The following is a 25,619-nucleotide window of genomic DNA, read 5'->3' on the forward strand; positions in this document are numbered from 1 at the left end:
ATATGGAGAGTTTTTATGACAGTCAGGTCAGTATAAACATGTTGTACTTGTTTAAGCCAGTATGTGATGAGAATAACTATTTGTTACACAAATATTCCTTTCACAGAGGTCAGCAATCAGCGCCCTATGTACTGAAATGTAGCGGAGTTCATGATTCCCTTTCTTGTTTATCTTTACAGCGAGTATCTGGAAGTTCACCAGACAGAGCTGGATAAGTTAACTACTCAGTTAAAAGACATGAAAAGAAACTCGCGGCTGGTATGTGTTATCCGACGATTCAAATGATAAAGTGTTCTATACTACTTGCACAGATCAAGGTATCGGAGGAAAAGGGGGGACAAGGGAGTTTTAAAGGAAAGCAGTTCTTCTAGGGTTGTCAACATTGTATTTCAAAAGTACTGTTTTCTTAGCACCCCCACCCTACCCCTCCTCCCACTATCATCATCATCACTAATAATAATAAACAGTACTCGCCTACATTCGGCAGGGGTATTTCTTGTTGGTTTTTGCCGCATTCAGCAACTCCTGAACTTGTTGTACAGAGATGAAAAAGTAAGGGACATCCCTTGTACTAAGGGACAGTGGACCACCCTAGGTGAGCTCCCACCCAGGATCCTGTTTGATATTTCAGCTATTTAAACATAATAGGGCACTGGGGGAGTGTATCATTCAATGGAACGGTATGACACACAAGCAAATAAATTGGTTAGTCAGTAAGGTGCCACAAGTACTCCTTTTCTTTTTGCGAATACAGACTAACACGGCTGCTACTCTGAAAGCTAATCATCATCTCCCTTTCTTTATTGCAGGGAGTGCTGTATGATCTAGACAAGGTACGTTACCCTCTGGGGCAGTGGTGCTGCAAAGAAAACATTAAAAGTTGAGTGATATGTACCCAGACCTGGAGACAGGTGGGCACAAAGAGCTTCTCAGAGCCTGATTCTCTAATCAGATACCACCGATGGGGAGAGGCAGGCAGGATTTGCCACTGACTTCAGTGGGAGTAGGATCAAAGTCCTGAGGGGTCAGAAACAATCCATAGGTAGTTCAGCAAGAACCCGCTTCAGGCAGGTTACACACAGAATGGTAACCCCCAAAATAAACTCCAGAGAAACATACAAAGAAAGTCAGTGGAGAACGACCTCTGATAGCTACTGCCTCGGCTCCAGCCAGCACTTGCTCTGGAATTTGGATGTATATCTGCCACCTCTTCATTAAGAGACGGCCAAATATACTGCTAGGGCACTTCAGTGGAGTTGTGCCCACTTACACAAATGGTCCACCAAGTCTTCAGAGTATTTCTAGTCTGTACACTCACTACTGATCCTGCAAAAAGCAAAGGCCTTCAAGCTTTTGAGGAGAGCTGGTTGAAAAATGGCAGTTGTTCTTCACAGGGAAATGTAAAAAAAAAAAAAAAGAAAACACTCCAAAACTTTAATGAAAACAAAGAAAAAAAATGTAAAAACCAAAACATTTTGAGTTTTCAAAGAACTTCTGGTAACATTTTGGCATTTTGAAAACCAAAAACTAACTGATAGTAATTATTTTTTTACTGAAAACATACTCATTTAAAATGAAAATTTTTCAGGTTTTTTTTTAATTGAAAAAATATTTTTAAATAAAAATTTGTCCATAAAAATTTGTGTTTTGGTCAGAACCATTTTTGGACAAAATAGATTGGGATGGAAAAAATTCAACCAGCTCTACTTTTGAGTGAAAGACTAATTACGTTAAGATAAAGCACCTGTTCTGAGGTTCATATACAAAAACCTCTCCAGAATGAAAGAAAGCTTCACAGTTTGGAGAAGAAGAGTCTCTTTGAAGCTCACAATGGCTTGAGACAGGAAAACCAGCTAAAGAGAAGATTTCTGCAAGGAATCTATATAAAAATACAATCATCTGAGCTAATGGAAAAAGTCTCTCATTCCTCTTATTTATTTGCAGCAAATCAAAGCGATAGAAAGATATATGAGAAGGCTGGAGTTCCACATTAGTATGGTAATGAACAATTCTATCATGTTTCTTCTATATCTGCTTTTATATTATTAAGAAAACCAACCATTGCCTAGTGTGAAAGCTTCCACTCCAGAGGGACCCACCTCGCTGCCTCTCCCCGATGCAGTTAAAGTACTGCAATGACTCCTGAGACAGAAACAAAGAAAGGATTTTAAAAAGCTTTAAAACCTCTGAGGTTCGCCAGTTCTACATGCACGCCAAACACTCCCACTGACAATGGGTGCAAAGGAAATGCAGGGTCAGGCCCTTCATGGGTAAGCTAAGATCTCATCATAAGTTTCCTTGAAAGGTACAAGTAAAGGCACACTTGCACCTGCAAGAAGTTTAGGTTCACAATTTGATCTATTGCATATTAAAAGTCTCACAGTCAGACTGCGAGTGTCCTCTGGATTTTAACACTAGTTTTTACACCATTTTACTCCACTGGGCCAAATTCTGCTCAGTTACACCGGCATATACTTGGAATAACTCCATCCAAGTCAGTTGGTGTATTCTAGATATACATCAGTCTGCCTTAGAATCAAACCCACAGTATATTTTCTTTTAGTCATTAATATATCTACTAATTAACATTTTCCCCAACTTGACAAAATGATGTACTTATATGATAGATGAAATGTCTACTGAGATTCATTTAAAAAACACACACGCTGCTTGTTATATACAAGAGTGACCAGGCATACAAAAAACACTTTAATTTCATTGTTCTCATAATCACGAGGCTCAAAGAAAATCTTTAAGAAATACAGTAGGTTGAAATTTTTTCTCCGAACAATACACTTCCTGGCTGGTAACCTGCATGTCAAAATTATAGCCTAAAGCACATTTTCTATCTAAATCCCTCCTGTGCCATCCCCATCCTGGACAGATCTACTGGTTTCTGTGTTTATGAAAAGAGATTCTAAACATAAGAGGAACTAATAAAAACAACTCTGCTTGCTCCATATGTTAGTTCACTGCTCTATAACCCATGGTGACAAATAAATAGACCATTGTGTGAGAGAGTTTTATAACATCAGATCTTAGGCAGCTATTTAGGAAAATGGTTTTTAAATGGATAGAAGCAGAAGAATCTTTCAGAACAAGGACAAACTGTGCTGTCTTCTGATAGTGGCAGTGCCCTGTCAGTGTTAAGTACTGTTGTCATTCTATACAGGAAACAAAGCATGGAAAACAGGAAGTGTAGTAACAGGTGGCAGATCTTTACAGTGGCAAATGAATTCATCTTAACCAGGCTCACATGTGCAGACACAGAGTCTGAGCACAGGGGTAGGCCCCACCCGGATTATGGTCATAAATAGCAAGTGAAAACTATTTATAGCAGCTCTTTAGAATGGAGACTAGAGGGTTACTAGCTGGAAAGATTAAGTGCAGTGGGCTTGCATCTCAGATAAGCTTGGTTTGTAATTCTGAAGTGTTAATAAAGTTACCTTTTCTCCCATTAATCTTTGTTGCAGTATTCCATTTGTAAACTGCCTTCTGTTTTAGTTACAGGCCTCTCAGATAAATTATATCCCTCATTATGAACCCAAATCCGCCTTGTTAGTCTGATTTTTACACTTCGATTTTTGAAACTGTGACAGAGGGGGCTCAGATGGGGTATACTCAATCACACTTCTTGTTTCCCATTCAATTGGAAAACAGGCAACAGTATTTTTGTTAGAGATAGAGCTGAATGGGAAATTTTGATTTAGGATCTGAACATTCCTAAAATTTGGAGATCCAGGTTTTGGTTCAGGTTAATTTCTAATGTAGAAAAAATAAAGTCATGGTGGCAGGTAGTATATGAAGTCAAGTTAACACAAGTTTTGATAGAGACAAGTTCTGCTGTGAAAGATCCATGACCGAGCAGCATTAGGATGCAGGGCATGATCCGCTAGAAAAAAGTGGAATATATAAAAACTGAATCTTGTCCACTGTTAGCAGGAACAGTGGAAAGAACTAATGTGACAACCTCCTTGTAGTTTTAGTTTCACAGAAAAAAATCCAACTCCTAAAATAACTTCGTTTTACTAATGAAACCACTTGTTCAGATTCAGCAGCCAGCTGCAGGAGATGAATCTGGTAGAAGTCCCACTGCTGCAAGCCCCCAGCAAATAACTCCGCTATAACAAGTGTGCACACGAAGGATAAGGTTTTAAAAGAAAAGCACAGTTGGGGTGTTGGATAAGCATAAGGAATTATTAATAGCATATGGAGCTTTTTTCCTTTAAAGTTATGGTCTAAAACTGGCCCACATTGGGAGATAACTAGGACCAAGATTTCCAAAAGTGATTAGGGAGTTTTGGGTGCCCAATGTGAGACACTTTCAAGGGACCTGAATTTCAGAGGGTGGACAATCAGCACCAAAAAGTGCTAGTTACTTTTGAAAATCTTAGCCCAAGTTGTTACCATCTAATGGATGTTCAGTGGTCTATATGAAATGAGTTAAAGGCCTCTGTCACAGTTTCAGGGTAACTGTACCTGTATCCTCCCCATCCCCGTGGCCCACTCCAGGAGTTTTAAGGCTGCACAACCCCCTTACACTCAGATATCCCTAGTCAGCCAGTCTGTCTAAAGGCCAGTGCCTGAGCTTTGCTTTCTCCTCAAGGGCTATGACCAGTGTATTGCCAGCAGTTACAGGTTGCCACACAGCTTTTTCTCAGCAAGCACCTTTATTGCTTAAGGTAAAAGCATTACACAGAAAAGTATTAATAAATAAAAGCTCCTGCATGCATGCTAAAACCTTATCAGAGGTCAACCATCAGTCTTTTAGAGCCCTAGTAGATCAAAGTCCTGCCAACCCTTCTGCAAGGGTTGGGTCCTGCCCTGGGACAGAAGGTCCTGTCCGTTTGCTGGATCAGAAAGAAGGCCCTAAGTCAGTTCAAGCTCATCCGTTTATACCAAAAGTCTTTCCTTTGTTTCTTAGTCTCTGGAAAACCCAGCTTGAATCAGTATATAGAGATAACAGGAGGCGGTGGTACCTCTCTAGAGCTGTTTGGTCTCAGTGATTCACTTTAATCACCTCTCACTGTTTTTAGTCCCTGGAGGAGCTGTGGTAACCCTCCCCTATGGAGCAGAACATAATCAATCATACGTAAACCTTCATAGCTTTCATGCAATATTGTCCCCAAAGATATTGCATGTATTTGCAGTATCTGTCACAGCCTCCATCCAGGTCTTGGCATTCAGGCTGCAGGACTTGTGATTGACACTACCTGGCATCAGCATAGTGGCCAAGGCTCTATTTTGAAACTCAGCTACTTTCCCACTACTAGAAAGAACTCCTCCACAACAGGGCAGTGGTATGTTGTGAGGAAGCTTTCTTTCACTGCCACTATTGTGCGATCCTTGGTTTTGAAACCAAACAGAGGACATTACTACTCCCCAGGGCTGTCAAATCCAAGCTCTTTTATAAGCTTGAAATTGATCTCTAAAAGAGATTTAGAGAGTTCTACAAATCCCATATGAAAACAGTAGCTGGAGGTCTGCAGAACTAAAGTACAAATTGCTGAGTCTCTGTTGTCTTGATGAAGTTTTACAGCAGAGGATGTTTTTCCGTATTGCATCCTTATTAACTTTAATGTGATGGCATCAAAGCTACAGTTGTTTACCCGCTGGTGTATCTAAAAAAAAAAAATTCAGAATTGTTCAGTTCTATTTCCTTTTAATGGAACCTATTTTACGATTCCTTTGGGTTTCTTTATTTTAATGTGCTTTCGTTGTTCCTGCTAGGTGGATGAGCTGTACGAAGCCTACTGTATCCAAAGACGTCTTTGTGACGGTGCCTGCAAAATGAAGCAAGCATTTGCAATGTCGCCTGCCAGCAAAGGTGCTCGAGAGAGTTTGTCTGAAATCAACAGAAGTTACAAGGAATACACAGAGGTATGTGCTGCTCTGTTTAGTCCAGTCCTGCACTGCTTGACATCAATGGGAGTGTTCCCATATATTTCAATGGGAATTTTGTCGGAATAAGGACTGCAGGATCCACCTGTAAATCAATGCAGCTAATTACTTTTCACTTTTGAAATATTTGACTGATTCGAAATATTATGGGACTATTTTGTATTTACTGCCATGGAGCAGTGGGAGACCTGCAAATACAAGCTTGTCACTCTGTCAGAGATGGATGGAGTGGGCACAGTGACATTATATTGTAATGCCACAATATCTCCATCGAAACATGCATCTTGGGGCCACAGTTCAGGAAAAGGCATAAGTCTGCCCTGAGTCTATCTGTACTCCAACTAAAATCTTCCCAATTCTGCAGATTTCAGTACATTATGGTTTCCATTAGCTTGGAACCCATCTGTGTAAAGACATCTGCTGCATCATTTCTAATCTTACTCAGTATTATCAAATCTACTTTATTAACGTGCGATTGCATCATGATCTGGAAAAGCTATAGAAAGGTGTGACAACCACCACAGCTATAGCAATCTCCTTAAATACAGAGAAAGCATTGGGTAGAGTCCAATGCCCCTTTTCTCGTAGTGTGTTCCACGTAGCTCAAAGCATAAAAACATGTTGAGATCCACCTTGGAACAAATCCTTGGCTGGAGGGAGGGGTGGGAAAATGATCCACTTCGTTCTGCCAATGCAAGGATTATAATACAACAAAAGAAGAACATTGGGCCAAATTCAGCCTTAGTGTAAACAGGCTTGGCTCACCTGAAGTCAATAGAGCTGCATCTGTCTATTCCAGGACTGACTTTGGCATATTGATTTTAATTTGAGATACTTATTTTTATCTACTGAACATTGTGGGATCATTTCTTTCTAAACTTTTTTTTTTTTTTTTTAAACAAAATGTGGGAGTTTGGCCTGATGTCAATCTTCCTTTTTCCAACACAGAACATGTGTACCATTGAAGGAGAGCTGGAAAACCTATTGGGGGAGTTTTGCATCAAGATGAAAGGTAATTGCCTCCCTCCCAAACCTTCTGCATAAACAGAATTGCCAGAGCTCTCTCTGTGTGTTTCTGAGAGCAAAAGCTAATTTAGGTTTAATGTATGAGAGGTTTGTTTTTCCTGTCACATCAATTGCTGAGCCTTCAGAACCCTGACTTACACCCACACCCAGTAGAATTGATCATACTAGTTTGATGCGCAATTCTGTACAGTGAGCTCTTCAAAGACAATTCTTCCTATTTTTGAGGGAGATGGGGTAATTAGACTGCATTGCTTTGGTTATCGAGATGAATGTGTGATGCAGTTTTTAAGGCAATTGTCTTTTGATTGCAGCAGAAATTATTATTGTCATAAATGGCCAAACTTCAAAGACCTGACCCTGCATTTCCTGCAAACCCTAAGCTTCCAGTGAAATCAATGGGACCTTATGGTAGCCTAATTTTTCATTCCATGCACATCAGTGAGGAATAAGCATCAGGAATGGAGTACTTAAATAAAAACGCTGATTACATGCAGAAACCCCTAACATAAAAGACTGGGAGAAGAGAAATGATAAATGATGCATCATCAGTATTTTCTCTGTGAAGTTCAATGCAGGTGATACAGCAACGTTGTTGTAACCCTAGGATCTGAGGGTGGAGCTGAAATATATGTCTCTGAAAAGCTTAAACATCTCCAGTCATGTCCGTGCAAATCACTTTTATTTTGTGTCATGCATTAATACCAGTAGAGCAACACAGTCTCCTCCACTTGTACCGAGTGAACAATAATGTCAGATGGTAAAGGGCCTTCGCTCTATTTTCATGCATATGATGTTTAAAAAAATCATGATCATTTTATGAAGTAAGGACAATGGCCTTGCTAGCCTTCCATTCAGGATTAACTCCCATGTAGAAAGGAGGGGTACTAAACATCACCACGTGTGTGCCATGGTGCCACGTATCTCCGGTACTCTAGGTGCTGTCACAGGCCTAAGTGTTGGGGGATGGCACACAAGTCAACTAAACTAACCTCCCACTATTCCTCTCCAGCCTCTATGGAAATATACTTTGATCAAGCTGTAGGCGTTTGAAGAATACTAGGGGAGAGGCATCCTCCTTCCAGGTTAACCTGTTACAGTGCTTTCATACTGCTTTTCAGACTAACTTTCCCTACCACTCCCTTTTGCGTCCCTTCACTCAAACAAATGCTGTAGGCCAATCCCCCCGATCAAAGACAAAGATGGAGCTGCAGTTTTAAACCACCCTCTCTCTCCCCCTTCTATTGGGCTGAAGAAAATGTTCTTTACATAAGATATGTTCAGTGATACTGCCCAGCAGAGACCAAGTTAGCTGATACGAGCATCTTTGTAGAGATGGGAGCAGCAGCAGAGTGCTAGTAAACGTAAATTATTTATAAACAATAAATAAATTAGAAAGTGGGAGGCAACATGAGCCCTGACAGAGGGCTGCGTTGTTCTTCTGCTCCCAGTGTTCAGGAGAGAGTAGAGAATATGCTGTGTTCTGCTCAAACCACCCACTAAAGAAGTGAAAGAAAAGGGTCTGGGTCCAGATTCTTAATGCAATGACCAACTATGATCAACCAGTAGTAAAAGAATAGGGTTTACCTGCAGTAGGTTGGATCTAAACACCTCTTGTTTTTTAAAAAGAGGGTTTGTTTTGTGGGTACGGCAGCGAAGACTGGAACTCTAGAGTCTTGCGTTTGATTCTCTGTTCTGCCACAGATTTCCTGTGGGACTTTGTGTTAGTCACGTAGGCACAGATCCTCAAAAGTATTTAGGCACTTCACGCCCTTTGAAATCCATGGGAGTGAGGTAACTAATACCTTTAAGGTATTAGTCTCTCTATACTGCAGTTCCCCATCTGTAGAACAGGGATAATGCTTCCCTACCTAACCAAGGTGTTAAGAGGATACATTAATTTGTAAGCTACTCAGATACTATAAGAAAAGGAGTACTTGTGGCACCTTAGAGACTATACTATAGTGATTGGGCCCATATAAGAATTGTTTAGGGTGATATAAAGAGGTGTAATTAGGAGTAATGGGATGAAATAAAGTTGAAGACTTTTACGCCAAATATCAGCAATAGCTTCCTAAGAAGGAGATATGAGAATCTGCAGGAAAGTGGAAGAAGTTCCCTCATGTGAGACCATTTAAATTAGGCTTGTGAAAAAATAGCAGATGTGTACAGTAGCTGTAGGGAACAGTCTTGCATGGGCAGGGAGAGGGACATAAATGAGTGTGTATCTCAAACTCCTATGCATCTATGAAGAGAAAGTTTCTTAAAAGAATCCTGCTCTTTATAATTTGTATCTGTTTGGTAACTGTTTGCAAGTAAATGTAAAGCAGTTATCAGTGATGCCAACTCTTATGAGCCTCATAATGATATCAGATGTTATTCCTAAAGCCTCAGCTTATGAAGTGATATGGTTACATGAGAATCTCCACTTTTTTATTTTTTAAATACAAGCTTTCAGCCCTCATGTTTACAGAGAAAAGCTTGAAAACTTGAACCCTGAAGGCTCCGCAAAAGGCAAATAAGAACCCCCCAGATTAATTATTTTTAACCAATCTCATTATTTGTTTGAGGCCTGACTCATGGTTTTTGAACAGTTGGGGCTGGCAGTACTGGCATTCTCTGGATTTTTATATCAAATGGCAAATACTTAAATTTAGGAAGAGCTCTTACTGAAACGGTAAATTAGGCTTGTGAAGGATTGCTGCCACCTACAGACAAGACTTGAGAATAGAACACAGTATTATTGTAAGCCTGTAAGACACCAGATTTATGTACTTAGTGACCACTTCACTAACTGCCTCAAAGCCGAGATCTCTCCCTACAAACTAAGGTTGGATTCTGCTGTCAATTACCTTAGTGGATCTTAATCGTTGTCAGAGAAGTGACATCAGTGTAAATGAGAGCAGTTTTGGAGTATAACCTTGGTTATGAATGAGTGTTCTGTATGTGTGTATAAAATATACCAAGCAACATTGCATATGGTATTGGAATCAATTTACTTGCAGATCTAAGCTTTCGTTGTGCAATTCAAAGTATATAGTCTTAATGCTTCACTAAATACTTGCATTTAATAGAGGTGTCGCAATTATGTGTGTGTCCAAGAGCAGAATTTGACTCAAAACATGTCATGGCATATATTTAATGCCATTTATGTCAATCTAGGATGCTGCGTGTTGCTGAATGTGGTGACCTGTTTCAGTTTTATCAGGAGTTGAATCATTAAATTCACCATCTGACCATGTAGCATAACAAATATCACTCGGCAAAAAATAGAATGAAAAAATGCACGGTCATTTGCCTACCACCAGTTTGGATAGTGAATATACTGAACAAAGAGCAAACTAGCAGACAGCAAGTTATCCAAGATCTCTCTAACATGACTGTCTACTTGCGTTACATTCAAATAGTTTTGTTCATTTCACATGATCACCATTTATAATAAACCATGACACAGAGATCATGAAAAAAGAACGAAGTTGTAAGCTTATGTGATGTCCCCTGTAAAGCTGTTCGGTTCTTGATGCAGTTTCCATTTCTTGGGGCTGTAGTAGTGGCTAAGAAATGCATTTCCAATCCACTAGAAGATACTTGAGATTTGGGGCTTGTCTTATTAACTGATTTGTAGAGCTGCACTAAAGAATTTGAGGGGCTAGTAGGAAGTCTTTATAGTTAAAATCCAGCCAGGAGCATAAATCAGACATTCAAACCCCAAACAAACCAAATCCGTGATTGTGTTATTCTCTCAGCTACCAATGCATCCTACTCTCATGTTGCCCAGCAACAAAAAATGAACCCAGCAGCTTTCCTGCCATCCGTGGGATCTTTATAGAAGCCAAAGAGGCAGCCTGAATCTCAAACAGTAAGAAATACTGGTGGGTTCAATTCTCTTAGAAAAGATGTACAAAGTGCTGATGCATATGGCATGACTGCACTGATGCCATAAAAGGAGTGCTAGGGTTTTGATCAGGTCTTAAGCATTTAGCTCATACAAGTAAAGGGAGCTAGAAAGGGAACAAGGTGTTAAATAAAGAGTGTCTTCTGAAAATGATCTCAAATGTCATTTGCTCTTAGGTCTGGCTGGTTTTGCTCGTCTTTGTCCTGGAGATCAATATGAGGTAAGTATTGTGTCAGTTTCCTTAGTATAAAATAAGCAGGGGGGATTTCCATCACTGTGTACGTGATCCTGAAAGTAACTTATTGTGGTGACACCTCTGGAAAGAGCCGCTTTTTCCTGATGTATATAGCAAGAAAAGCCCCACTGTTGTCTTTATGACTGAATGTGTCAACAGTGTCAGCAGTGAAGACTTCAAGATCAGATCTAAAGTACTGGATAATGGCTATTAAGATAACAATAGGTCTGTCTTTAGTTTTGTTTTAGAAAGAAATCATGTCTCACAATACCTTATTCTTGGCATAAGTCTCCAATTCTTCTATGCAGAAGATGCCTCATTTATCCAGTCAGGGCAGATTGAATAGAACAAATCTATTAGAGCAACACTATATCAATGGGACATTAATACCAGGACAGAATATATATATAGGAGTGACAGAATAGGTTGTGCTGGTGGGGGAGTGTCACTATATGTGAAATCAACTCGGCCTCAGAGTCAAATATAGTAAAAATCTTAAATGAATCAAACTGTACCACAGAATCCCTATGGATAGAAATAATAAGAATGCTTGAATAATAAGAATATAGCAGTAGGAATATACTACCAACCATCTGACCAGGATGGTGATGGTGAATCAACTGAAATGCTCAGGTTGATTAAAGAGGCTATAAAAATAGAAAACTCAATAATGGGGATTTCAACTCTCCTCATTTTGACTGGGTACCTGTCACCTAGGACAGGATGCAGAAATAGTTTCTAGACTCCATTAATGACTGCTTTTTGGAGACAGGATACTGGACTAGATGGACCATTGAACTGATTCAGTATGGCCATTCTTATATCAACCTTTATTAGATGCAGATCAAAACCAACTAGAACCTTTGGAAGTCAGTAGTTTGATAAAAGATCCCTCCCCTTTTACCAAAACCCACTTATTAGTCCACCAGTCACCATTTCTTATTTACAGTGGCAGGCCTCCATAGGGGGCAGAGAGCTCACTAGCTAGTAGCAGGTCCCCTCTACAGAAGACTGGCCAGGCAGCCTAATTCTTCCATACCAAGATCCTCCAGCTAGGGTGGCCTGCTGTTCTCCCTGCTTTAAAATGTAGCATTAGGTATGGGGCTTCACTTAAATGTGGGGCTTCACTACCTTTATGCCACAGAGTGCACAAAATCTTGGAGCATGCAGGATTTCTCCCTGTCTTCCCGAGGGAACCTGTCAGCTCCTAGAGAATCCTGGTGCCTGAAAATAGAGGTAACAGACAGCCCTGTGATCCTCTCCCCTAGCTAAGGGGATAATAGAGCAGATAAGTGAAGCTGCGGCCAGAGGAGGTTGTGTGGGGAGGAGAGAATGGGATTCCCCATGCAACCTCAGATCATTCGGACAAGTGTCTCTCAAGCATATCAACTTGTGGTGTTTTTGCAAATCTGACCTCTGAATCTTTTCAGTCTATCCATCTCTAGCAGTGATGCAGTATTACTAATGACATCACCATCTCCTTTTTCTCAGCCTCAGCTGCTGAGAGGGAAGGGATTTCTGGTATTAAGGAGTTGCCTTCCCTTTCTGCCCTGGGTTCTGGATCATTAGGAGCAAGTATTTCTGTAAGACATCTAGTGCTATGAGAGCAGGTTTACATTATTAAATGAATGTGAGAACTCAGTGCAGTGCCCCTTCCGCATAGACTTTCCTCCCTGTTTGGTGGAAAGCAGAGTTCAGCATTCATAGTATCTATTCTTGAGGTGTATTTCAGAAACTACCCTTTTCCTCATATCTTTGTCTGACATTTGTCGGCTGAGAACAGGTAGAGCATGCATGCCAAGGAACTAAGAGGACTTTTCTTTATCATAGATTTTCATGCGTTATGGCCGCCAGCGATGGAAATTGAAAGGCAAAATTGAAGTGAATGGCAAGCAAAGCTGGGATGGAGAAGAAATGGTTTTCCTCCCTCTTATTGTTGGGCTGATCTCCATTAAGGTAAACACACCAATTTGTACGGTCTAGCCACCTGCTGCTAAAAGCTGCCCATAAAGCTGAAATAGAATATGAGGCCCTGTTCCGAATACTACTGCTCTTTACCCTTGCAGGTCACAGAAGTTAAAGGACTTGCTACTCACATTCTAGTGGGAAGTGTTACCTGTGAGACAAAGGACTTGTTTGCAGCTCGGCCTCAGGTGGTTGCTGTTGACATTAATGACCTTGGCACTATAAAGCTGAACCTTGAAATTACCTGGTAGTAAGTAGAACTGCTTTACTGCATCAGCAGCTTTTCAAAACCAAGTAAAATCTCATATCCTCTTGTTTCCCTGGTGAAGAGCATTGGTAGACAGTGATGTCTTCCGCTTTACTGCAGACTTCCTGTGTGACTTGGGGTTAGTCATTAAAGGTACATCTACACTTGAGGCAGCATGTAGAGTACAGACACTGCTCGCCCAGCTAACGCAGGTGTAAATAGCAGTGTAGACTGTAAGGCACAGCTTAGTCAAGTAGAATAATGCAGATTGCCCTACATGCCTGTACCCTAGGGAGGGTACCCTACACGGCTCTCTACTAGGGTTGCCAAATCTCCAGGAATAACGTCCAACCAAAATTGGCAACGCTACTCTCTACAGGCCCTGGCAGTGCCTCTCATGTCTACACTGCTGTTTTTAGCAGAGTAGTGTCCTGTTGCCTCCCGCTGCCAGAGCCTTTTCCTGTCATTTATAGCTACACACCACAGTGACGAGTGTGGACACAGCCTGTCTCACAGCAGTGTGTAGCTGCACATGTTCTACATATTGTTGCAAGTCTATACAAGGTCTTAGTGTGCTTGTTCAGTTCTCTACCTGTATGAAGGGTAGAATAGCCCTTCTTCACTTCACAGAGGTGTTATGGGGATAAATACATTAAAGATTGGGGCACTCAAATGCTACGTGATGAGGGGCATATAGGTACCATACAGATGTTGCCTAATCAAACTCAAACATCTGAGGGTAAAATTGGGCCCTTCTGATATGCATGAAAATCTTAGTTACGCTGGTGCAAATTTTAGTGGAGATTTACACTAGCATAATAACCAAGAACAGAATTTGGCCCAGAGCATTAAAAACTAGTCTTCACGTGCTTGACACATTGCTTCACGGTAGTGAGAAATCCCTTGACATGCTCACCCCACAGCAATAATAAGCCTGTGATGATAGAGCAAGGGTTCAAAGCAAGATTTTACGGCATTTTAATGACGTATCTACCCGTCATCTCTAAACAAACACTGAAGTATTTACTATTTCCATTTGTGTATGTTCTATCTTATAATGCAATAAAGCATGAAACCGATCATGACAACTGCTGTAGTCCATCGTGATGTAACAGCTCTATTGATAGTAGAGCGCCTTACTCCTAATTATTTTTTATACCTGTCATCTCAAATGCAAGAAAATTCTTCATGCTGTAGGAGTCACATCATATTAGCATACATAAAATTATTCCTGGCAATGGACTGCTTTTTATCCTAAATGAGAATCACACTTCTGAGCTGTCTAATGAACAAGATTTTCTCTTTAATGGTTCACTTAAAATCTGAATTCTCCTTTTTAGATATGCTGCTAAAATCCATTACTTTTCTTGTGTGTCACGTGCAGATTCTAATGAAATAAATGAATAATAATAAAATAAGGAAACAATTTCCCTGTAATTGCGATGCAGTCTCATTCTGCCTAGGGTGAGATTTAGTTAATTATTTATTTATTGCAGCCCATTTGATGTTGAGGACTTGACCCCATCCACAGGCAATGTGAACAAAGCATCTGCTCTTCAAAGAAGAATGTCCACGTATAGCCAAGGGACTCCAGAAACTCCCACCTTCAAGGATCACCTATTCTTTGTGAGTTACGTTTGGCCCCACATAATTATGTAAAGAGACCCTCACTGCCTCATCAAAATAGTAAATGCTTAATTGCTTTAAAATGCATTTTTCCCAGCTTCATCATTATGCTGTGTTAAACTCTTTATGTTTAGCACACACAATGCTAAAGCAACACGCTTCCAGCTGTTCAGCCTAGAAGGAAAGCGTGTTTAGGTTCCTGTAACCCTAAAATATAATATGGTCAGTTATTGGATGCCCATACTTCTGCTTGTGTGCTTGTAAGATTTGGGAAGACTTTATAAAATGTATGTCTATTGGGCGATAGCAGTTTAAAACAATTAGATTAAACAACAAACTAGGATTATTCTAACTCAGGGTGAAATTCACCCTTATGCAAAGGACCTGCACAAAGCCAAGGTGCCACTTAAGTCCCACTTAAACCATATTTTGATGGGTGAAGTAGGATTTAAGTAGTGCATTGGCCTTGCACTGAAATGAATTTCACCCACAATTAATATCTTTAAAGCTGGCCATTTAAGTGCTATAACTATGATGCATTCAACTAACTCCCCCTTTTGCTTTAACTGCTGAAGAAATGGATACATCCTCCGCAAGACAGGCCGCAGTTGTCAGTTTTAGATACTCTGCAAGACACTTTCTTTGACAGGCTGCAGCGCAGTCGCTCTTTCAGTGACCTGCCATCTCTCAGGCTGAGGCCTAAAGCAGGGCTAGAGCAATATGTGAGTTTTGCTGGTGGGAGGAGGGCGTGTTTGTGTGGGTGTGTGTAATGAATGATTGTTTCAGTGCTCATGTTGTTTCATTTCTGTGCATGCTCTGTTTGATCCTTAACATCACAGATCCTCTAGTTTGCTGACTGGTTGCAAGGGAGAGACTAGGAGTATAAAGCCCAATGCTGCTCTCAGGAAAGCCAATAGCAAAATTCCCATTGACTTCAATAGGATCAGGATCACAGACCCTATCGAGGGATGGGACAGAAATTCAGCTACAAATGATAGTCAAACAACCCGTCTTTAGGGATGCAAAGTTAGATTGGTCGATATTGGTCTATATTTTTCTTGTAATCCGACTTCCAGCATTGATAGAAAGTTTGAAAATGTATGCACATGGAAAAAAGCAAAAAAAATAAAAAATAAAACAGAACTTCAAATATATTTAGACTTAGAATGAAAGATACAAAGAGCTCTGGGCAAAAGTTCAGTAGAATTTTGGATGCTTTAATCTTATAAACTAAGCCAGTGTATAAATGCTTACAGCTTTCTTCAGCAAATTGTCAGCAAAATATTTGTCACTTTTCATCTGTTTTGTGTTCATATGTGAGTTGTGAGCGAGTTTGCTGTGCAATTCAAAAAATTCTAGGGTAAGGACTATGTTAAATGACAGGCATTATACTGTAGGCTTTCAATGTCATTCTGAAGAGATTCTGATACCTCCCATTTTGCTCTGTTTTTTTTATTATCCCTTTAATGTTCTACATTTCATTTCTCACTATCTACTTTAAAGATTGGTTAAAATAACAGAAGAATTTGTTCTAAAACTTCAGAATGGCTCAAATCTGTTTATAGTGAAGAAGATAGAGGTTTTTTTTAAAATACCACATTATTCATACTAAAGGAGAGTTAAATATAAGATATTCAGACATTTTGCTCCTTTTTACTGATGCCTTGTCTAACCAAAGGCTATTTTTCACTTAAAAAAAAAAATGCATTCTGGTGAAATTCCCCAGTCAGATCTGTGTGGCAAGTTTTGGCTCCTAAATTTTGCTTTCCCGACAATGTATAAAACTCCAATAGAGCTCAGTGAGAGATGTGCACATGTGTAAAATGTGGAGAGCAGAGATCCACTGCACAGACCTAAATGCAGAAAATTCTGTCTATTTATACACACTACTACCTTCTACCTGTCAGTTTGTCAGAGAACTGGTGGAAACAGCATCATGCAAGTTCTTCTGTTATCTTTGATCTTCTAGATCAGTGGTCTCCAACCTTTTTTCACACAAGATCACTTTTTGAATTTAAAATCAACCCAGAATCTACCCCGCCCCTTCCCCGAGGCCCCGCCCCGCTCACTCCATTCCCCCCTCTCTCCGTCACTCGCTCTCCCCTAGCCTCACTCACTTTCACCAGTTTGGGGCAGGAGGTTGGGGTGTGGGAGGGGGTGCAGGCTCTGGGCTGAGGGGTTTGGAGTGTGGGAGGGGGCTCTGGGCTGAGCCTGAGGCAGGAGGTTGGGGTGCAGAAGTGAGGGGTGCAAGCTCTGGGAGGGAGTTTGGGTGCAGGGGTCTTATCGTCACACTGTATCTAATCTCATAGAATCCACTGGACATTTCTTGAATTTTACTTTTTATTAGTGTCATTTGTGGTTTTATAGATCCAAAATCTTTCAAGGATTGTCACAAATCAATGCAACATTCTCAACTGTGGGGTGTGCATTGGCTGAGCCCTGGGGCAGGGGTTTGGGGTGCAAGCTCTGGGAGTTTGGGTGCAGAAGGGGGGTCCATGCTGGGGCAGAGTGTTGGGGTACAGGAGACGATGAGGGGATGCAGGCTCTGGGAGGGAGTTTGGTTCAGGAGGGTGCTCTGGGCTGGGACAGAGGATTGGAGTGCAGGAGGGGGTGAGGGGTCTGGAGGGAGTATAGTGCAGGAGGGGGCTTAGTGCAGGAGGGGGCTCCGGGCTGGGGCAGGGGGTTGGGGAACAGGAGGGGGTGCGAGGTGCAGGCTTACCACAGGCGACTCCTGGCCGGCTGTGTAGCGAGGCTCAGGCAGACTGCCTGCCTGCCGTGGCCCCACGCCACTCCTGGAAGTGGCTGGCTGCTGGCACATGTCTGCGGCCCCTTGGGGGGGAGGGAGGCAGCAGGTCTCCGTGCACTGCCTGGGCCTGCAGGGGCTGCCCCCGCCAATGGGAGCTGCAGGGATGCTGCTGGGGGCGAGGGCAGCGCACGGAGCTGCCTCCCCCCACAGGGGCCTCAGGGACGTGCCAGCAGTCAGCCACTTCCGGGAGTGGCCTGGGGCCACGGCAGGGCAGGCAGCCTGTCTGAGCCCCGCTGCTTCGCCGGACTTTTAGCAGCCCAGAGACTGCTATCAGTTGGCAGAGTCTCCAGGATTGACCAGTCGATCACGATTGACGTGGTGGTGACCACTGTTCTATGTGATCTATGTTCACCAGTTACTCTTAGTGTAACAAAGACATTAATTTTTTTGTCAAAAGTATTTCATGAGTAAGATTGTGTCCCTGAAAATCATATAATATTAAACATTAACATGATCTAGTTAAACAGTTTTGTGATTCTGGGATATTTGTTATTGCTTTAGAAATGGAAAAAACGAAACAGGAAGTCTGAGCAATCATTAAACAAGTACAGACGTGCACAAAAGAACTGTAACAATATAACAATGAACAGAGCTTTTCTATGTGAAGTAGTAAACTGAATAATGCAAATTAAATTGCTGTCTGAGAATTAATCCAATTATACCTATTCAGATCTTACTGTTGTGTCACGCTCAACAGTGGGCTCAGTTTACTTTGCCAACAGAAAAGTTACTGACCAAATTTCCCAGACCTGATGTAGCAGGTAGCCCTCCCACTGAAATGCTCAGGAGTTGTGCCAGCTTATGCCAGGGCTGAATTTGTGTGTGTGTCTCTCTCTCTCTTTTTTTACACACCTGTGTATCATGTGGGATGCATTCCTTGTGTGTTATTTTTACAAGTTTACATTATCTTTGCAGTCCAATTCGCCAGACGACATCTTTGAAAATGGGATGGCAGCCAATGAGAAAAGACCACTATCTTTCAGTTTTGGCGATATACCAAATGGAGATTGTGCTCCCCCACCCAGCACTGTAGATTCCTCCTCTGCCCTTAACCCTTCCAGTCCTGAAATTACTGTCACACCTCCAGAGCACAAATCCTCAAATAACCCAGCGATGGACAGTTCCGGCACAAACTCGTCCCTGGACTCTACACCTGAGTCAAAAGACTTGAAGTCACAGCCAGAGCATACACCAGTACATGAGAACAAGAAAAGTTCCAGAGTAGCCTCTGAAGTTCACCAAAAGCCTTCAGGCCCTGGGAGTGATAACCTGTTTATAGATTCTAGTGTCTCCGTGTCACTTCTACAAGAGACCGATGAAGTGTCAGAGCTGAAACCGGTCGAACTGGACACCTATGAAGGCAACATCACCAAACAGCTGGTAAAAAGGCTCACCTCCACAGAGGCTCCAATGACACCTGAAAGGCTGCAGTGTGAGGGATCAATAAGTGGTGAATCAGAAGGATATAAGTCTTATTTAGATGGAAGCATAGAAGATGCCTTTCAGGGGCTTCTCCTAGCACTTGAGCCACATAAAGAACAGTATAAAGAATTTTATGACCTGGACCAACAGGTGATGCATCTGGACGATATTCTCAAAGTAAGTATATTTTCAGGAAGCATCAACATAAAGAAAATCTGAGTATGATCGGCCCTATTAACTATAAACAGCAAAGTACTATTTTTTCAGTCTGCTATCAAGAGCTCACTGGGAAAATACCTAAAACAAACTGATTCGCTCCGACCTTGATTGACCAACCATCTCTTTAGAGTGACCCATTTTAAAACTTTGTTGTTTGCAGTTTGGTTACTATTACTTTACGTTCTTGAGCAATTTGTATTTTAATTTTATAGAAATTGAAAAAGTAGCAGGATACCATAATCAACAAATAATTGAATACATTTCCCCTGCTGCAGAAATTACTTAGTGAAACTCTGACTTGTGTTATGCAGGAGGACAGATCACAGCAGTCCCTTCTATCCTTAAAAATCTATAGGCCAGATCCTCAGCTGCTATAATTCAGCATGTCTTTATTGATGTCAACAGAGCTCTGCCAATTTATACCAGCTGAAGTTCAGGCCCTATAACTGGATGAGTGGAATTGTTCAAAAATGTCTAGGTGGCTTAGGAGCACAAGGTCTACTGAAAGTCACTGGGACTTGTGCTCTTAAATCATGTAGGCTCTTTTGCAAGCCCACCCCTAAGTATCTATCTAAATCCTAGAATCACAGAAGTGTAGGACTGGAAGGGACCTCAAGAGGTCTTCCGGTTCAGTCCCCTGCACTCAAGGCAGGGCTAAGTAATGTTACAAATCCTGTAATTAGTCTAAGAATGAGACTGAAGCTAAAAGGGAAAAGTATTTTACATATGTTACAGTACATAATGTCTTAACCCTAGATTTGTTTCACAGCTCTTCACTAATCACTGTGATGCACATTTTTCCCCACAAGAAGATATTCATGATTCTTTATCATGAGGACAGAGTTAATTGGAAATAACTGCTTTCAAGTGCTTCATATTCATATGCCAGGTGGTCTGTTGGAATGATCTGAGTAGTGTAGAATTAGCCACATAATTGAAGAAGAGCATAACTAAGGAAAGGAGAGAGAGGTTGTCCTTTTGCGTTACCATTTTAACATCTGTGTTTCCATTGGCATTTACAGCTACATGATACTTTTCCAAGTTAAGTGCTTTTCTGACAGCCAGTTCCTCCTGCTCTGACTCCCTGAACTAGCTCCGAAGTGGATTTGTACATGAGAGACTACAAGTATCAGTCATTTTTGAACTTCCCAGCTGCTCTGCTGCTTGTGCAAAAGAGGTCAGCTGTCAGAACAGTACTGGGGCAGGGGAAAATACTCATTTTCTCTCTGTGAAGCATATCATACAAAGGAACAGAGGGGGGATGCATGTGGAGGTGGGATACTTGGACTCTTGAAACCTCTGCTTCTTTGAGATCGCCATTCAACCTGTTAATTTGCTTGAGGATTGAGACTGTGGGTCACTAACCGAGTTGCTGGACTTCACGTTCAAAAGGTCAAGACAGAAGCTTGTTCTAGCTGAAGAAAGCTTCTCTTGACTATGTCAGCAGGAAGAGAAAATTGACAGTGTGGTTGCTACAGTTTTATTTTGTACAGGACAAAAGGAAGCTGCATTACTAGCCCATCAAACATGTAAACTGAATGAAAGGCTGGATAACACATACCTATCTCACAGGGGTGTTGTGAGGATTGTTTAATTAATGCTTATACGCAGCCTTTGAAAGTGTAAGATACTGTAGATGCTAAAGTATTAATATTATGTACAGATGGCATAGATGCAAAACTGCACATCACCCCAAGCTGTGGGAAAGTGTGGTTCTGGAATCAGATCTGAACTTCTCAGGTAGCTCATCTCTCACTAATGGGCTAAACCAGAACTCTGAATCTTAACACCAACTTTTGGGAAAGTTCTGTTCTGGAACCATGCTTTGTGGCTTCGGGCTGTCTCTGATGATGAGTATAACTAAAACTGTAGAAATTGCTGTGCAAAACTGCAGGAGCTGATCCTAAGTCAAGTTACCGACTTAAACTCTGATCTTGCAAGATGGTCCACACAAGTAAACCTCTGTCCCATGCAGAGCCCCACTGACTTCAGCATGGCTCTGCACAGAACGTGGGGTCTGTCTGCATGGATCACTATGCAGGATTGGGGTCTTAGAGATTTCTTACAGAGGCCATGAAGCTTTACTTACACTTTCTCCCTGTTGTTCTGATTTTCTCACTCAGTTCCTCCCTAGTGATATGAAAAGAAGGCATCTCCTCTGGTTGGAATTGTTACTTTCTGGATTATAAAATTGCCTTTAGGAATCTCCTTGATTATGTTTATCATTAAAAAGCACTGTCTCCTGGGGTGACCAGTACCATGATGTTTGATAGAGGAATGTCTTGCTTTCCTCCTGCTTCCAGTCCTGTACGGTAATCTGGAGAGATGGGACCAAATTCATACCAGATTTAAACTCCATTGGAGTTATCCCAGGAATGAATTTGGCCAGTACAGCTTAAATGAATGTAATTAAGCTTCTGTATCTAAAATTACTGCTGTGGAATGTGCCTTACGTTTTCAGCTTCCCACATGTTAATTAACAGACTGTCCTCTTTAAGACCATTGAAGAGCTTTTCACTTGACTTTAAGTGAAATGTTTGTCATTTCGATAGGACGGAGTTGAACCCCAGCCTTGACATGTTTTCTATTTGGAGCTTTTTTAGTGTGCAGACTTTGATTGTATTTCTTATGAATATGAAGGTTTGAAATCAATATAATCCAATAAAATGAAATTTTAAAGCATATAAAAAGGTGTAAACTTCAATGTTATCCTTTTTTTCAGTAGTTAAATATATTTTTGGTGTTCACTGGTTTGTTCTGCCTTTGCAGTGCAAGCCAGCAGTAAACCGAAGCAGGTCCTCCAGTGTCAGTCTAACAGTTGAAAGTGCTTTAGAAAGCTTTGATTTCCTGAACACCTCTGACTTTGATGATGAGGATGGTGGAGGTGATGAGGTTTGTAATGGTGGAGGAGGTGCTGACTCAGTATTTTCAGACACCGAGACTGAAAAGACTAGGTAAGTCAATAGTGTCGGCCAGCTTGCAGTTCTCAAGGCAAGCCGCTACACTACTTCTTTGTCACTAACAGAGGATCCTGGTGCACACGTTATTCAAGGAAGATGAAACTAGATATCTGAGATTATAAATCAAGAGGTTTTCTAGTGGTTAACATACATGAAACTCTGCAAATGCAGGTATCAATTTTTCTTGTTCAAACAGCTACAGTCTGTCCCCCAGAAAGGAAATGTAATAAATTAGCACACTAGAGATCAATATCTGCAGAGCTTCTTCCTTGATATAGGTTTGGACCTGGTTTTCCTTGGTTTGGATTTAGTAACTAATTCCTCTGTGTTTTTCACCCCCACCCCTGTCTTTTCTCTCTAGCCCAGTGAGTCTTTGCAGTGGATTAGGATTGTCAGTAACAGTAACATAGGGCCAGATTTAAACAGCATGGTGTAGGTTTCCTCTGGAATGAAAGAGTGATGACTGGTTCTTGTTCATGGCCCTGCATGTTACGTGCCCTCATTCCACCACTGTCTTTGTGAGAGGAAAAGTAGTTGTGTGGTGCTGTCATGTCACCTTGTGAAGCTGACTGTGTTTTATCATTAGAGCCTCATATATACATTTGTAACCTCAGGAGAACTAAAACATGACCAAAAAGTCTACACACGGCAAATATGACTGCAAAAGGAGAAAAGAACACACAGCAGTCTCCTAAAAGGGAAGCTACATTTCCCACTGCCCATCATAGCACTTGTAAGGGATTTTCTAGCACAACAAGCAGTCATTATTCTGCCACGGGGGGGGGGGGAAGAAAAGAAAAACCTCATTGCATACTTCCCCTCCACCCTGTCCCCCCTCCCCCCCCCCAAAAAAAATCTTGACAGAGTCAAACCTTATATAAGCACCATAGCAATTAGTTCAGTGAATTAGCTTAAAATGAAAAGGTTTCCTTTTTTTTTTTTTTAAATGAAGACTTTGAAAGCAACCTCAGTTCCTACTCTGATTTTAGGTGAATTGTAATGCATAGTTTAGAGCATCCACCTAAAGCAGTGCAGGTGCTGTGATTTTTAAAACATGTAAATGTGTGTTTGCGTATTGGAAATCAGAATCAGGGCCCTACTTTCAAACCATGAGAGAACATTATTGCAACAACAAGAAAATGGAAATAATGATTTAAACACAGTGAGAATAAGTATTAGCCTGTGGAAAAAATATGGTGAAAAAATATGGTTTGTTATACACACTATGCCTAAAACAGCAGATGGAAACATCATGTCTTTTATTCCAGCAGATGGAAACATCATGTCTCTTATTTTCTTTTACTGACAATTAAATCTGGTGCCTGCAAAACACTGATAAATTAGTTCTTAATGGTTTAATTTTTGAGAAACCACAAATCAATAATGCAGTTTAATCCAGAACAATTTGGTAACTAATAATGTCAACAGATGAAAAAATAACAAGTGCTAACAAGGGCAAATTTCAAAGACTTCTTGGTGAGTTCTCCACAAAAGAGGCATTGTTCTGGAGAAACAAGTAGACCACTGTGGAAGCAATTTGTCTTTTAAATGTGTACAATCATTCCACATTCATTACACAATGTTACTGCCAAGTTAAGATATGATGTATTCATTAAAAGGTTTCTGGCTTATCAAGGGCTCTTTGGTTACAGATCACTGCTTGCAGCAATTCTTCTTATGCCTGATGTTAGTCATTTTGAGTTAACATGCTTTGTCTGCAGGAGAAGAAAATCAACTCCTTACCCAACTTCCTGCATTCACAGTTACAGGTCAGATCACCCAGAAGCCAGAGGGCACCTCAGTGAAGCTTTGACTGAAGACACAGGAGTTGGGACCAGTGTAGCTGGAAGTCCTCTCCCACTGACCACAGGGAATGAGAGTCTTGATATCACAATAGTTAAGCATTTACAGTACTGTACACAGCTCATTCAGGTACAACTGCTCTTTTGGGTTATATTTTTATAATAATATTCCTAGATGCATTTTTTTTCCAGTTTCTTAGGGTTTAAATTGGCTAATGAATTTAGTACTGGGTGAAGGCAAGGCAGGAGTACTGCTAAACTGAACTAGTTGAGGGGGCTGGCTGACACCAAGAAAGCTTCTGTAAATGTAGCTCTTCTAATTTGCCTCAGTCATGACCTGTCAGACCTCTGTTATGCCAGTCCTGGCCCTCTTCTGAGCTGAGCGCAAGACCTGAAACTATAGGGCAGTTTTGTGACTACTGGTGTCCACTGCAGAAAGTGCAGACCACTCAATTCACTTTCCCCTTGGACTCAGATCCTGGCACTGACCCTGCGCCACTGACTTCCACTCCACGTTCAGAGCAGCTGAAGGGTCAGCCTTGTAATGTGACTTTAGATTTCCAGAGGTGACATGGAAGCCCATTCATTCACTGTTTACTCTAGCTAAACTCCAGGCCATTGGAAGTCAACCAAGATATATGTGTTATTTAAAAGCAAAAAGGTATTTTGGGTATAAAACCAAGATGATTCTTTAAATGCAGGAACTGTAAAATGCTACCTTTGCTTTGGACTCTATGTGCAAGCACAGTGGAACGTTGCACTGAAGTCCAGTCTCTGTGTGAACCAAGTCTGGATAGTTATACATGCCAGGAAGTTTTCCCTCCCTAACCAAAGTAAAAATTTGTCCCAGGATTTTCCACTTCCTGAAGGGTGCCCCCTTTGGAAAACATCAGTGTTTTCCTATTGTATTGGAATACTGCATACTGGAGCCTCATTTACTGCATTAGGCTCTTCATTCCCAAACGGACACAGTTAACATCTATTTCCAATGGCCACAGGCTCACTGCTACAATGGAAATCAAGTCCTGCTTCTGGCATCTTGCTGATGTAGACAACTAAATCCCAGCCATGTAGAATAAGGAAGGGTATTGGGCTCAATACAGGAGTAACTGCATGAAATTCTATGGGCTGCACATGTTATGCAGGAGGTCAGACTAGATGATCTAATGCTCTGCCCTAGTCTTAAACTCTATGGAAGGAGTTAGGTGCCTAAAGCAGCACTTTGCTATTTAAATGAGTAATTACGTTCCTAGATATAGGTTTAGGCATTTCAGTATAGGCATAAAAATTGAGCCCCTAAGAAACAGTTTGCAACAACTGTGAAACATACACGCACCAGAAGCTTTAAGGAGATACTATGCAGTAGAACCTCAGAGTTAAACACCAGAGTTTACAAACTGACCAGACAACCACACACCTTATTTGGAACCGGAAGTACAGAATCAGGCAGCAGCAGAGACCCCCCCCAAAAAAAGCAAATACAGTACACTGTGTTAAACAAACTACTAAAAAAAAGAA

General features: G+C 41.2%; 1 protein-coding gene across 4 annotated transcripts in view; it reads left to right on the forward strand.

Moving 5' to 3' along the window:
- Positions 1-25,619, forward strand: part of RIPOR2 (RHO family interacting cell polarization regulator 2) — a 96,058-nt gene that overhangs the window by 52,252 nt on the left and 18,187 nt on the right. For 2 of the 4 annotated variants that reach the window (XM_077810555.1, XM_077810554.1), the window contains exons 4-15: positions 180-258; positions 810-833; positions 1,945-1,998; positions 5,731-5,880; positions 6,850-6,913; positions 10,996-11,039; positions 12,885-13,010; positions 13,121-13,269; positions 14,763-14,892; positions 18,614-19,297; positions 22,109-22,293; positions 24,063-24,231. In XM_077810555.1, the coding sequence (XP_077666681.1) occupies positions 180-258; positions 810-833; positions 1,945-1,998; positions 5,731-5,880; positions 6,850-6,913; positions 10,996-11,039; positions 12,885-13,010; positions 13,121-13,269; positions 14,763-14,892; positions 18,614-19,297; positions 22,109-22,293; positions 24,063-24,231 (1,858 nt within the window). Of the gene's footprint in view, positions 1-179; positions 259-809; positions 834-1,944; positions 1,999-5,730; positions 5,881-6,849; positions 6,914-10,995; positions 11,040-12,884; positions 13,011-13,120; positions 13,270-14,762; positions 14,893-18,613; positions 19,298-20,361; positions 22,030-22,108; positions 22,294-24,020; positions 24,232-25,619 lie in introns of those variants that run through there. The other 2 variants (XM_077810557.1, XM_077810556.1) reach the window with 2 other exon arrangements.

This window comes from Eretmochelys imbricata, chromosome 2 (genome assembly GCF_965152235.1).
Source record: "Eretmochelys imbricata isolate rEreImb1 chromosome 2, rEreImb1.hap1, whole genome shotgun sequence".
NCBI classification, from domain to species: domain Eukaryota; kingdom Metazoa; phylum Chordata; order Testudines; family Cheloniidae; genus Eretmochelys; species Eretmochelys imbricata.